At 37.9% G+C, this 14744-nt stretch overlaps 1 protein-coding gene across 4 annotated transcripts in view; it reads right to left on the bottom strand.

The window, feature by feature from the left end:
• MCTP2 (multiple C2 and transmembrane domain containing 2) overlaps positions 1 to 14744 on the bottom strand; it is a 250521-nt gene that overhangs the window by 94093 nt on the left and 141684 nt on the right. For all 4 annotated transcript variants that reach the window (XM_039217474.1, XM_039217475.1, XM_039217476.1 and 1 more), the window contains 2 exons: positions 13591 to 13693; positions 11145 to 11247 (listed from right to left, as the gene is read on the bottom strand). In XM_039217474.1, coding sequence (XP_039073405.1) covers positions 11145 to 11247; positions 13591 to 13693 — 206 coding nt within the window. The remainder of the gene's footprint in view (positions 1 to 11144; positions 11248 to 13590; positions 13694 to 14744) is intronic.

Below are 14744 nucleotides of genomic sequence, written 5' to 3'. Positions count from 1 at the left end.
TGTATACTTTTAAATCACTTGTCTCTTAAAACGGAAAAAAAAAAAAAAAGCTTGGGAATCATTCCCCAATGTAATAATCAAGCGTTCTACATAATTTAGAACTCTATTGTACCTTACGAATATTCTATAATGAACTTAAGCAATCCTTCACTGTAAATTGCAAAGACTATTTCCAATTTTTAACTGTAAACACTGTGATTACATTATACATAGCCATCTTTGTGCATCCAAAATGCATCCCCAAAAATAAATTCCTAGAAGTAGAACTGCCAAGTCATAGGACATACCTATTTTTGTGGTTTTGGCCAAGTATTGCCAGCTAGCCCTCAATTCTATATTAATTTATGCTCTAGCCTCAGTGAATAAGCCTATCTATTTCCTTGCAACTTTGCTACTGTAGGAATTTTTATTTAATATATGGCAATTTCAGAAGAATAAAATGTCCTCAGGTTGTTTTAATATGTGGATACTTTTTTTTTTAACAACTGATGAGACTGAACATTTTCTTTCATATGTTTATTAACAGTGGAAGGTGCTAGGACTGTGAAGCCAAATTTAGATTCAATTCCCCTTTCTGGCATTTAGCCTCTGTGTGGCTATGGGTATAAACACCTTGAATATGGATACTCAGAGATATGTGTATATTAAATTTTAATCCATTTTATCCAAGTGCCTTCTACCAAGCTTGTACCAAGTCATGGTTCCGTTCAACAACAGCATCTGAGAAAGTCCTTTTTCTACTCTTAATCATCACTGGAAATGAAAAATCTTTACCGTATCTGTTAATCCAATTGTTTAAACTAATTTGATCATTTATGTTACTAAAACAAGGATGATGAAGATGATAGCTTATACTTATGCTGCTACTGTACTCACTACACATTCACCAAACCATTTAAATCCTCACCACAGACCTCCGGAGGCTGATATATTTATCTTCATTTCATCTTGGAGAAAATGGAGACAGAGAGGTTAAGTAACTTGTCAAAGATCACACAGCCAATTAGGGGACAAGACTGGGTGCCATCCCAGGTTGTCTGACTCCATCTTCTGTACTTTTAAGGACCATGACCATTACTGAATAAAGCACACACCATTCATATGCTTGTTAGCTATTTGGATTTCCACCTGTTTGAATTAACCTTTCCCCCTAGACTGACTTTGTCTCTTCCTTATAAAAAAAAACAAAAAAACAAAAAAACAAAAAAAAAACACCTCTTTTAGTGATATCATTCATTTGTTTCTATGTTGCAAGCATTTTTTACTTTGTGTTTTAATTTACAATGGCAACATTTGTTTCACCATATTGACATTTTAGGCTTGTTTTTCCTCCATCATTCCTGGTTTTCTTAGATGAGACTTCCCCATTTTATTAGCAGTTTTATTTATGAAGTTTGTTCCAAGTATTTGACCTTTAATTCATGGTAAAATAGTTATTGTGTTCAATATAACACACTGATGCATTTTTTCCCTGATGAGTAAGCAACTGGCTTTCCCAGAATCACTTACATAGTGATTGCTTTGTTTATCGCTTTCCTCATGTTTCAGGTTTATTATACATACAGTGATCTCCAATCATTTTATCTTTTTCACGTCTTTCAGTTGAGTTCTAGAACTTCCTCACATAGGTCTTAAGTATTATAATTGTTTTTTTGTTTGTTTATTTGTTTCCTGCTATTAAACTCTTTGAAGCTTTAAGTTTTTAATATGGTTTCCTATTGGATAAGGCTACTGATTTTTTTTCCTTAATTATGATCTTGCTTACACCTTTACTGACTTATTTTTATTCCAAAATGCTACTTATTAATTTTCTTTATATTTAATGATACATAATCTGATATTCTCAAATAGATAATATTGTTTCCTTCATTAAAATATAATTTTTCTAGGGGCAATTGGGTGGCTCAGTTGGTTGGGCATCCAACTTCAGCTCAGGTCATGATCTCACAGATTGTGAGTTTGAGCCCTATGTCGGGCTCTGTGCTGACAGCTCAGAGCCTGGAGCCTGTTTCCAATTCTGTGTCTCCCTCTCTCTCTACCCCTTCCCCTGGAGCCGGTTTCTGATTCTGTGTCTCCCTTCTCTCTCTCCTTCAAGAATAAATAAACATAAAGAAAAAAATTTTAATATAATTTTTCCTGTATTCTTACATTGGCTGGATCTGACATAAAAAACATAATTTTAATTTTGTCAGTATAGAAGGTCATTAAATTCAGAATATCTCTGGCCTCTCAACAGTAAGTTTGATGTTTGTGATACTTCTGATGCATCTTCATCATGTGAACGCAGTACTCATCAATTACTAATTTATTAAACTATTTTTTTCATAAATCAAGAACAGATGTTAAATTTTATCAAGTGCCCCTTTTGTGTCTATTGAAGTTGTTTTTTTTTCCTTTAGTATATTAATAATTTAAATTACACAATTAGGTTTCATAATGCTCTACATCTCACTGAAAGGTGTATGAGATCTTTTTGGCAATTGTTGTTAAATCTGTGTTTTTTATATCAGAATTCTTCTAGTCTCAAGGAATAAATTCACAAATTTTCCATTTTCCTTTCTGTCCTTAATATATTTCAGTAATGTATGAATGGCCTGTGCCCTTAGAGTTTAAAAAAAAATGCTCTTTAAACAATATGAATCTGTTATTTTCTTACTGGAAGGAAAATACAGAAGGATGCAGGCAGAAAGGAGTGGAATTCTTTGATGACTTTTCCCAATATTTCCATAATTAATTATTTCACCACATAATGTGTTCCATACCTGATATTCAAGTTTCTCCAGTTATATTTTTTCTATTTTTTACACATAAATTTTTCCAAATGGGGAGCTGTATTATATTTATAGTAATAGGGGAGCTTGGGTGGCTCAGTCAACCGGTTGAGCCTCCGACTTTCGCTCAGGTCATGATCTTGCGTTTTTGGGTTCGAGCCCTGCAACGGGTTTTGTGCTGACAGCTCAGAGCCTGGAGCCTGCTTTAGATTCTGTGTCTCCCTCTCTCTCTCTCTGCCACTCCCCTGCTCATGCACTCTCTCTGTCTCCTCAAAAATAAAACTTTAAAAATATTAAAGACCAGCAAAACCAACCTTTAAAAATATTTATCATAATCTGGAGTGACCTTCCATCTCTACAAAATTCAAGTTCTCTCAAGGTATGCCTCTATATTTACTCAAGCTTTCTTCCATACTCTTCAGTAAAATTTAGATACGCTCTTCATAACGATCCTTGTATTTCTTATTTCCTTATAATATATGCTTTTCTTTTTTTTCATTATGCTGTAAGTGGCTTCCCCATTTCACTGGGTTTTGGAGAAACAAATACTTGCATTTATCAGATATACTGTTCACATATTTTCTACATTATTGCTCTTTTTTTCTAATCTTCACAAATTCCTCTCTGCTTTTCTTAATTTTATTTTAGTTTACCTTTTGTTGTGATGCTTAATTGATTTTCAACCTTTGCTGTTTAATTGTAAAAACATTTAAGGTAAGGATTTCCTCTGAGTAATACTTTTGGCCCTTATCCACAGCTTGTACATAGGGTATTTCATTGCTAATTTCTAAAAAGTCTGTAACCTGTACTTTTGGTTATGTACATTAGCTACTTGGTATTTTTCCCCCACCAAATGTTTTGATACTTGTTTCATTTTTGTTAATTTATATCTGCCCAACCTGTGACCACCATATTTTTTCTTACTTTTTGGAATCTATTGAGGCAGTTGTGATCTCACAACATGACCAACATTTAAACACATTAAATAGGTATTTGAACAGAATATTTAAATAATTATGTGTGTGTCTATGCATATATATTAGATCAACTTATTGATTTTTCTCTAAAATTTAAGGGACATCTGGGTGGCTCAGTCAGTTAAGCATCAGACTTCGGTGCGGGTCATGATCTCATGGCTCCTGAGTTTGAGCCCTGTGTCAGGCTCTGTGCTGACAGCTAGCTCAGAGCCTGGAGCCTGCTTCAGATTCTGTGTTTCCCTCTCTCTCTGTTCTTTCCCCACTCATGCTCCCTCTCTCTCAAAAATAAATAAACATTTAAAAAATTAAAAATTAAATAAAAAATAAAATTTGAGAATCACTGCTTTAAGATGCCTAAAACTCATCTGAGAACATGCTAAAAACAAAACAAAACAAAAAACACACACAAAAAAACAGATTTCAGGGTCTCATCCCCAGAAATATAGTAGCAGTGTGCAGAAACTTTAATATTAGCATTGGCTTCATAGAACTTGGAATTTCAAACATCTGGGCCTTCAAAACACATCATGTTACAGCCGTATTTATTTATTTTTTTGCATCTGATACTTTGAAAGCTTCAAAGATATATCATCATTTTGTGTTTCTAAGCTAGTAATCTTTTTCTTGTAGTTCAAATATTTTTAACACACATATATACTTCTTTGGGAAATTGTTCACATAAAGATGTACGTCTGTTTTAAGTTTATTGGTAATGAAATCATTTCTGTACCCATAAAATAACCTCCCCTGTATATTTCAGGCTTACCACTTATTTACATGTATGTGTTATACTTTTGCTCATTCATTTCCGTTTTACCATAGTTGAGGCTTCTTAAAGACGCAGTATCTAAACTGTATGCTTTTACTCATTGTAACAGGTTTTCCCATTTAATAGAAAAGTTTGACAGTTCAGCAAGACCGTCATGTGTGCTACACTCAGATTTATCCCTCTTATCTTCTTGTTCTGTGACGTCAGAGGAATCCCACAAAGCATTATTCTTTCTTTCTTAGCCTGTCTGTTCCAACCAAATGCCACCCACTTTATATACCACATAATGGTTCATGATCATTCCAGCACATTAAAGGTACCCTTTCCTAGTTTCCAGGGGCAATAAGACAAATTTGCCTTATCTTTTTATCTTTTTTTAAAAATTTATTTCAAAGAACATATTGGAGCAGGAATAGGCAGGGAGGAGAGTTGAATGTTTTTGTTTTAACTTTATTAGCCCTGCTAAATTTTTTAGGTGGCTAGACATCCATACATATTAATGTAAAGTAAAATATAAATACCATTGGGGCGCATGGGTGGCTCAGTCAGTTAAGCATCCAACTGCAGCCCAGGTCATGATCTGATGGTTCATGAGTTTGAGCCCCACTTTGGGCTTTGCACTGACAACTCAGAGCCCGTCTGGGATCCTCTCCTTCTCTCTCTCTCTCCCTCTCTCCCTTCTCTCTTTGTCCTCCCATACTTGCACGCATGCTTTTTCTCTCTCTCTCAAAATAAATAAATAAACTTTAAAAAATATTATATATTTTAATAGCCAACATTTCAGCATTAACTTAAAATATATATGATTGTGTAACTGTGTCCATTACAATACACAAAATCCATCACAGCTGAAACAGGCAAATACTTAATTGGAAATGCAAATGAAGATGTGTATGGGCATTTATTTGATACAAGCAGTTACAGAAAATTTGTCGCATAAAACTAATTAAGTGAAGCTGTTACCAGTGCAGCTCGGTCCCCGGCACACGGATTCACAGAGAACATTACGGGCTGCACAAAGCCTGCGTTTCTGACCATAAATTCAACTGCATCTGTTGGGATGGCGTGCACAAGAGTTCTCCAATTTGTATCAAAATGTAGGATCCTCCTCAAATGACAGATGATACTCTCTTAGATACTGGGAAATAACAATAAATGGTTTTCCTATTTTACAGGAAGCGGATTTTCTAAGTCTTACTACATGGGCCCATTCCATAATTCTGAAATGCTAAACACAGGTCTGAAGAAGAAGACATTCTCCTGGAGAAAAACCCAGCTTGATTTATCAGGAAAAAATGAGAAACACTTGAATGTACTTTGTTTTCCAATGCATATTTACTAAGTTATTGATTAGAAGATGCTTGGAATAATGTAAACCAGGCACGTATTAGAAGCCTTCAGATTATAATTCATGCTAATTGCAGTTTTTTTGTTTTAGTGAGTAAAAAGTTTTACCTATCTATACAACGATTTAAAAAGCAACTATTTTATTTGAAAACTTGAATAAAAACTGAAATACATGAAACAATGACCCACTGGCCTGGATTCTTTGTATCTAAACATAGATAACATGGTTTGAACAATTCACCAACAGTCATCATGGATTTTTAAGTGAGCGAACAGTCAGCCAGCACATTCCCCCTGATTAAAAGATACAGTGAATTCCAAACAGGCTTTTTATTTAACAGGCTGAAATGCGCTTCGCACACTATGATTTTGAGAGAGATTAAAAGTTGAAGTACATTCAGTGCTTGATACTTAGACATTTTGAAATGTAGTGTGTAGTTTCTCTCTGAAAGTGCAAATCAAGTTTTAGTTTATGACTTGATTAGATAAAATGTATTCTCACACAAAAAAATTTTTGTACTCTTCTCCAAGAAATACAATTTTTGTTTTTAAATATAAAAGAAGGCATTATCGAATACTACTTCATATCCTATAAAGGTAACGGTGAAGCACCAACTACTCCATTTTTATAATTCTCTCTCATATCATAAAAAGCAGAGAAACAAGGCCTTCTCCTAGGAGGCACAGAACATGAAATCTAAGGGTTTTTTCTTTGATGCTTATTCTTGGAGTTTCAACCAATCCCTCCAGGAAAAGTCTCCCTTCCTCTCTAATGTGCTTCACAGTTGAGCCAAAACTTTCTCCCTAGTCAACTGCTCTGATATCTTCCTCCCGAGACCAAAAGCCTTCAGGCTCTCCCCGCTCAGAGAGTAAGACTCAGTCTCCCTCAATCCTCCTTGAGCTGTCCTCAGTCCTCCGTCCCCAGCCTCCCCGCCAGCCCTGACGGCAATGCACCAATGTCCCTTTTTTTTTTCCAGAACTTGGCCTTTCTGTTTCCCCTGGCTTCTCTGCTCTTGCCCTACCTTCTGCCTGAAACGGATTCTTTCCTCGCTCACCCACCAACTGTTATCAAGAATGGGCTCCTTCTAGGCCAATTCAAACTCCCCACTTCCTAAACTTAAATCCATTCCTTCTGCTCTATGTTTTCTTCTTCCTTTTATTTAGCACTTCATAGCCCAGGTCTTGCATAGGCACAAAGGTCACATTGGTGGCTACCAGAGGGGAGGGGAGGGGAGGGGGGCAATGGGCAAAATGGGTAAAGGGGAGTGTGAGGTCACAGCTTCCAGTCGCAGAAGGAGTAAGTCCTAGGGATGAAGGGACAGTATAGGGATACAGCCAATGCTACAGTAACAGCGCTGTATGGTGCCAGATGGCGGCATACCCCGGAGACCAGTCGTATCACTGTATTGCACACAAATACAACATCCTGTGTCAAATATACTTCAACAAAGACAAAAAAAAGTATTTTGGGTCTTGTGCATTCATTCCACAGGCATCACCCAAGATATGCAAGTCTTTGACTCTGCGTCTCACCCACCCACACCCTATGACAGCAAGATGAGCAGCTGCACAAGCGCATCTTGGTCACCACTTCTGGTGTGACGTCTCCTTAGTAGGTACACACTACGGAGGTATAACATCCCCTTAGGAGCCCAGGCTCTGGCGTGAGGCTGCCTAATCCAAATCCAGCCTCTACTACTTTCCAGCAACAGGATCCGTCCTGTACCTCAGTTTCCTCATTTGTAAATAATAATAATAATAATAAAGACTGTCACATTAGGTTTTCAGATAATTAATGATTAAAACAAAAATATTTTACATGTATTTATTATTGAGAGACAGAGAGAGACAGAGCATGAAAGGGGAGCAGCAGAGAGAGAAGGAGACACAGAATCCAAAGCAGGCTCCAGGCTCTGAGCTGTCAGCACAGAGCCCGACGCAGGCCCTGAACCCACGAGCCGTGAGATCATGACTTGAGCCGAAGTTGGACGTTCAACGACTGAGCCACCCAGGCGCCCCAGTGATTTAATATATGATCAATGCACAGCACCAAGCTTGTTAGCTAAGCATTATTCAATAGATATGAAATAAAGGGGAAAAAAACCAGATCTAAATAAATGGTAAAAATAAGTCTCTAAAACACAAGTTAGAAATACTCAAAAACTGAATAATCGGTGAATTACTGAACAACTTAAAATCTGCCTGTTATAGAACCTGAGGGTTATGGCATTTGTTTTCTATCATGTTTATATCTCCAGTTTAGGTAGGGTACGAATTTGTTTGGAAAGCACATGGAGCAGGTGGACCACTGAGTTTCAGGGAGAGCCTAAAGGGATCCTCTGTAAGATCTGACCACTTGCTCAATTTGTCGGTTAGACAATCAGAAATGAGTCTGAACTGACCCAGCCATGCTGAAGAGCAGCTTCTGAAATATATTCAGCTCAGTGTTCCCGGGCCCCTAAGTCCTTCACCGGATTGTGGCTCAGGCCACGCTGCCTTTACACTTTATGTGGTGGAGAATTGTCAGATTGGGGCTTATTTCTCAGGGTGCCAGAGTCCCTTTATGTTAGAATCAGAGTTTAAATCACAGCAAGCCCTCCCTGGCTTGAACCTCCCCTCTGGTTTCCCATCGACACTAAGAGCCAAAGTCCTTCAAACTTCTGGACTGTCGGAGTCTTACCTCTCTCCCACACCACTCTACCTCCAGTCTTATCTTGTTCCACGTTTGTGATTCTCCCCTAGCCTACTCCACGCCACCCACACTGTCCACCCTGATCTTTCTGGAAGCTGACAGTCAGGGGACTGACCTAAGAGCCTTTGGACTTGGAAGATTTCCTCCCCAGAAGAGTTTCCCCAGATAGTCACATGGCTTTCTTTCTCACTTCCTTAAAGTTCCCATTCAAATGTCCCCCCGCCTGCCAGCCTGCGGAAAACTGCACCCCTTCCCAAAAACATATCTTCAGAGCCCCCTTCCCCTGCTTTGCTCTCTACATGGCACCTTTCACCACCTAACATGCTGTCTTGCTTTTGGCTCGTTTCTTTCTTCTGTATACAGACTCCTGCAACCAAAATGCAACTTCCAAGGGAGAAGATGCCTTCACTGAAGTCATGCTAGAGCACTACCACCTCCCACAATGCCTGGCACAAACTGAACATTTGAGAACCATTCCTCAAACAAACGAGTAGATCGTGGACAGCTTATAGGCAACCAGGATAAAGTTAAGGGGCTGAGGGGGATCCTTGCATTTAAACAAATTCTTTCGTAAATCATTCTACCTTGCATCTTGAAGGGCGTGGCTTGAAAACTGCATTACTTTCGGTCAGTGGTTCCCTTCGTCCCTCTTCAGAACATTTGGGCAATGTCTGTAGACATCTGTAATTGTCATGCCAGTGACGGGTGGATTCGTGCTCCTGCCATCTAGGGGGTGGTGGTCAGGGAGTCTACAATGTACAGGACAGCCCTCTGGGACAGCGCATGACCTATCCAGAAACGTCAAAGGTGCTGAGGTTGAGAAGCCCCAAACCTGGATTAGGCAGAGGTAATTTCTTAGATCTAACCTAAGAGCATGGGGACACTGAACATTACAAGGGAGGACAGGAGGGAAGAAAGGGGGTCAATTTGTTTGGTATTAGAGAAAGACTAACTATACAAAATTTTTACATGTGAAACAGAGGGAGGTTAAAGATGACACCATGTAGTGTTTACCCAAGCAAGGAATAAAATATGTTACTGTGGATTTACCTATAAAAACAAGAAAAGAGGGACACCTGGGTGGCTCAGTTGGTGAAGCGTCCGACTTTGGCTCAGGTCATGATCTCACAGTCCATGAGTTTGAGCCCTAAATTGAGCTCTATGCTGACAGCTCACAGCCTGGAGCCTGCTTTGGATTCTGTGTCTTCCGCTCTCACTGCCCCCACCACCCCACACACACACTCTGTCTCTCTCAAAAATAAATAAACATTAAAAAATAAAATAAATAAAAAAACAAAGAAAGAAATGTCTCTATCCTGCCCAAGATAATTGAGAAGAAAAGGAAACTGAATTGTAAAGGCGGGTCTGAATTCTTGTCCATTTAGATCTCTCTAAAATTGTGTCCCAGGCTCTTGTTACATGTATTCTTGCAGGACTAGCGGATAAAGTTGTAATAAAATAGGAGAAAAGTCTCAAATTGCCATCCCCTCCCTGGAAGTCAGTGTAGTCTGCTGCTGCTGGCTCTGAGCAGTTGGTAGGAGCCAAATCTACAAGAGAGCTGTGCTCCACCCCTTCTCTTAGAGAAACATCAGGGAGAAGAGAACTTGGCGAGAAATTAACCAGACGATCAAAACTAGAAGAGATATTGAGGCACGCAGCATTTCTCCCCCTGTAAGCATCATGTGAGCTAGTCTAATCTCATGGTTAGACTCCAGACCTCTCCTCCTACAAAAATGCACTCATAGCTTTGAAGAAATAAGCCTTTGGGAAGAAATAAATAAGGTCTTATGGACTAGTAAGTCCATAACATCTCTACAGGAAAACATGAATGGTTGGATGAAAAACTAAAATTCTCTCTTCTGGAAGAATACATTTGGTATAAACATTAATGTCCAATTAATAGGTGAATTCAGATGTCAGTTTCCCACCTTTGCTTCCGTAAAGGCATTATTTGGTGTTTTCTCAACTCTGACTTTTTGGGTTATTTTTTCATTCATCTCTACATTTATTCTGGTAGATTATCTTTTAACTAGACTACCGAAATAGCACTTTTTTTTTCCCCAAGAGAAGCTCTCTATTTTCTTCCACAAAGAATTTTTTGAAACTGAAAGCAAACCTAACTACTATAAAGACAAATAGAACTTTTGAGACAATGGTCCTGAGTAAAGGGAAGAACAACTTTGCAGTTACCAGCAATTAATCTTTGAAGAAATGGCAGTGAGGAGGTAATAAAGAAATATGTGTATGTTTTTCATTAACAAATGGAAAATCAGTCATAGTTCTGGATTCCTTGAGACCAAACAGAAACTTCAATCTTAACATGGAAAGACTGAGAATGAATTGAAAGACCAGTCAAAAGGTTTCCATCGGTTAATGGAATATGCGACAGACACAGGGAAAATTATGTTAGTTTATACCTCAAACTACTTAAAAATACAAGAAAAGGATAAGGAATAAAATAGCTGTTTCCTGCTATGGCTGGGAGAATTTCCCCCCCCCAGATTGACAAAGATAATACAACTCTAGACCATAGACACTTGTCAACCGTAAAATGACTTATGAACTGTGAATTCACAACGGTAACTTACAGACAGCAAGGGAATGGCAACTTTTCCAAGAAAATCAGGAGGTTTATCTCCATCTTCATCAAACACTGTCACTTCCAAAACGTCATGGATATCTTTAATAGGACTGAAACAAGAAATGTACCATGTATTATATACAAAAACACACAAGTGGAGTCTGTTCCATGAAGATCTGAAAACACAGTTTCACTAATTAAGCCTGTATGCCCTTAGAGTATAAAACTACCATTTAATTAAATTCCAAAAATTAAATCAAACTGAACTCTATTCCCAAACCTTCCATCACAGAAGATTCAGACATCCATATGAGGGGGAAAAAAAGTCAACTTTTTTACTATGACATTTTTCATGTATATGTGCACTCAAGGGTAAGACTATTAAAGAAACAGAAGGATAAGGAATAAAAGAATAAAGGGGTAAAAGAATGGTTATTTCAAAGTAGCTTCCAAATAGGCAGTAAGACTGTCTTTAAATTAATGAAGAAAAAAGATAAATTAATGAAGAGTTCCCTTAAAAAAAAAAGGTGGTCAAAATTGCGTTTGCTGAGATTTACAGAAAGTTTCCTAGTGTTGAAACACACAATACTGAAAATCCCATGCATATTTAGAAACATTTTTTATGTTGACCAGAAACCAGACATCACCTATAATGAAAAATGGAGCCATGGTCATTAGCAACATATTGAGCAAACAAGAAATTCTTTCGGATGACAATTTGCAAACCTGCTTAGGAGAGCTAACTCATTTCTCATAGAGCCTTGGGGACTTTCACTAGTATTTTATAGTTTTCAGAGTACAGATCTTTTACCTCTTTAGTTAAGTTTATTCCTAGGTATTTTATTATTTTTGGTATAATTATAAATGGGATTTTCTTATTAATTTGCCTTTCTGCTGGTCCATTATTCGTGTATAGAAATGCAACAGACTTCTGTATATTGATTTTTATCCTACAACATTACTGCATTCATTTATCAGTGCTAGTACTTTTCTGGCAGAATCTTTAGGGTTTTCTCTATAGAGCATCATGTCATCTGCAACAGTGAACATTTTACTTCTTCTTTACTAATTTGATGCCTTTTATTTCTTTTTCTTGTCTGATTGCTGTGGCTAGGACTTCCAATACTATGTTAGATAAAAGCAGTAAGACTGGATATCCTTTTTTTGTTCTCGACCTTAGGGGAAAAGCTCTCCTTTTTTCCCAGTAAGTATGATGCTATGAGTAAACCTACTTTGTTGAGGGCTTTTATTGTGAATGGATATTGTACTTTGTCAAATGCTTTTACTGCATCTATTGAAATGACCACATGGTTTTTATCCTCTTATTGATGTGATATATCACAATGATTGATTTGTAAATATTGAACCATCCTTGCATCCTGGGAATAAACTGCACTTGATTTCTGTGAATGATTTTTAAAAAATGTATTGTTGGATTCTTTTGCTAATATATTATTGAGGATTTTTGTATCTATGTTCATCAGAGGTATTAGCTTATAGTTCTCCTTTTCTGTGGCATCTCTATCTGGTTTTGGGATCAGGGTAATGTTGGCCTTATAGAATGAATTCGGGAATTTTTCTTTCTCTACTATTTTTTGGAAAATTTGAGAAGAATAGGTATTAACTCTTCTTTAATTGTTTGGTAGGATTTACCTGTGTAACCACCTGGTATTGGACTGTTTTGTATGCTGGGGGTTTTGTGATTATGGATTCAAGTTTGATCCTTGGGGACACTCTACTTGGAAATCATCAACTCCATCCAAAATGTATTCTTTCAGTTACAAGCCCAATATGTCTTCAGTGCTGTAAGGGCAGTGAACTACCATTTGACCCAATTCAACAGGTGCTTCCTCTTGATAGCCAGGCACCTCAGAATCTAAAGCAAAGTGGGAAATATATCCAGCCTTCTAAATGCCTGAATTTGAAAGAGGAGACAGGGCATCACTGTGGAAGAGGTCATTCAGACAAGCTGGAATACAAGGAGGGACTTGTATACTTGTATGTCCCAATACTTTGGGACTCTTTGAGGAATCACAGATAATCTGTATTTTCCAAAAGACTGCATAATACATGCATTACAATAATGTTGTAACTTATAAACTTGAATTTAAGGCAGATCTACGTTTGGAATAGGCTTTAACTCAGGAATGGATTTGTCTGGATATATGGAAGCTTCCATCTAACAGATTGAGTTCCTGAAAGATCTACTTTACAAATGCCTCCTATAACACTCCCTTGCAGTTCCAAATGGCCTTTTCTATTATTAGCACTCTAGTCTATAAAATGAAAGGATAAAAGGTTTTCAGAAGGAAGAAACAATAAAATTCATTCTTTGCACATAAAACTGGACAGAAAGTTCCACTCAACAACCCCAGCCTTCCCCAAACATATCAAGGGTAACTGGTCTCTCAGTTAAAACTGCTCCTTGATATTCTGGAGGCTAAAGCACTTACAATGTAAAAACTTTGTTCCACTCGGGGTTGAGGTTTTTGTAAATGGTGTGTGTCTGAAGTCGGTCATTGCCTAACTCCAATAAGCAAAAAGGATCGCTCTTCCCTGGAAAGAGAACACAAGACATTGGTCAAGGCCAAGGAATCTCCTTGGTCAGAGATAAATGAATCGCAAAAGTAACAGAGGCCAAGTGAATAAAAGCCGTGCACTTTATACCAGTAAGACTGTGCTCGCTGAAAGGGCAAAAGTGAGCATCTCTTTCCAGCAAGTCTTGGGTAGGAATTCAGGACACAGAATCTACACATGCCGGAGGGTGAGCATATCTAATAGACAGGGACTCGTATGCAACCCAGATGCAGGACTGAGAGCCCGTGACCACACAGGTCGCATAGCAGCAGGTGTCCATGTGGCATGTGAGGGATTCCAGTTTTGTGTTTTGTTTTAAAACAGAAGCCCTTCTGGACTCAAGGAGAACTTAGTCAGGAAACAGAAAGGAGCTTCTATTTTAGGGACATCTGCATGGCTCAGTCGGTTGAACATCCGACATCGGCTCCGGTTATGAATTCACATGAGTTCAAGCCCCACACTAGGCTCACTGCTGTCAGTGCAGAGCCTGTTTCAGATCCTCTGTCCCCCTCCCTCTGCTCCTACCCCACTAATGCTCTCTCAAAAATAAACAAACATTTAAATAGATAGATACATAGATAATTATCTTGCTATAGCTGGAAGCCAAGGATAACCTATAGGCTTCTGAATAGTCATGAGAGAAAGGAGAAAAAGTATAAACATTGCTATTTAGGAGTTAAACGTTCTCGCCAGGAGTGGCCATGAGCACTTATGTTCTTATATATTTAGTACATTATGAGAATACATTTGCTGCATTTTTGCTGCTCATAAACATGCAAAAGTTTTTGCATCTCAAAAAAAAATGAAGCTTAACCCTTACTTCTCTCATCTTACCTCTTCATTTTTCCCTCCCACCTTACACATCTTCCAAAAGAAAAAAAAATGGTTAGAACATCCAAAATCCAAAGCTGGACCCAGAAAGCTTCTGAAGGAAGGAAGGAAGGAAGGAAGGAAGGAAGGAAGGAAGGAAGGAAGGAAGAAAGAAAGAAAGAAAGAAAGAAAGAAAGAAAGAAAGAAAGAAAGAAAGAAA

Source organism: Hyaena hyaena, unplaced genomic scaffold (assembly GCF_003009895.1).
Source record: "Hyaena hyaena isolate Hyena2069 unplaced genomic scaffold, ASM300989v1 scaffold_696, whole genome shotgun sequence".
In the NCBI taxonomy this organism is placed as follows: Eukaryota; Metazoa; Chordata; class Mammalia; order Carnivora; family Hyaenidae; genus Hyaena; species Hyaena hyaena.
This window is presented reverse-complemented; position numbering and strand designations above follow the sequence as displayed.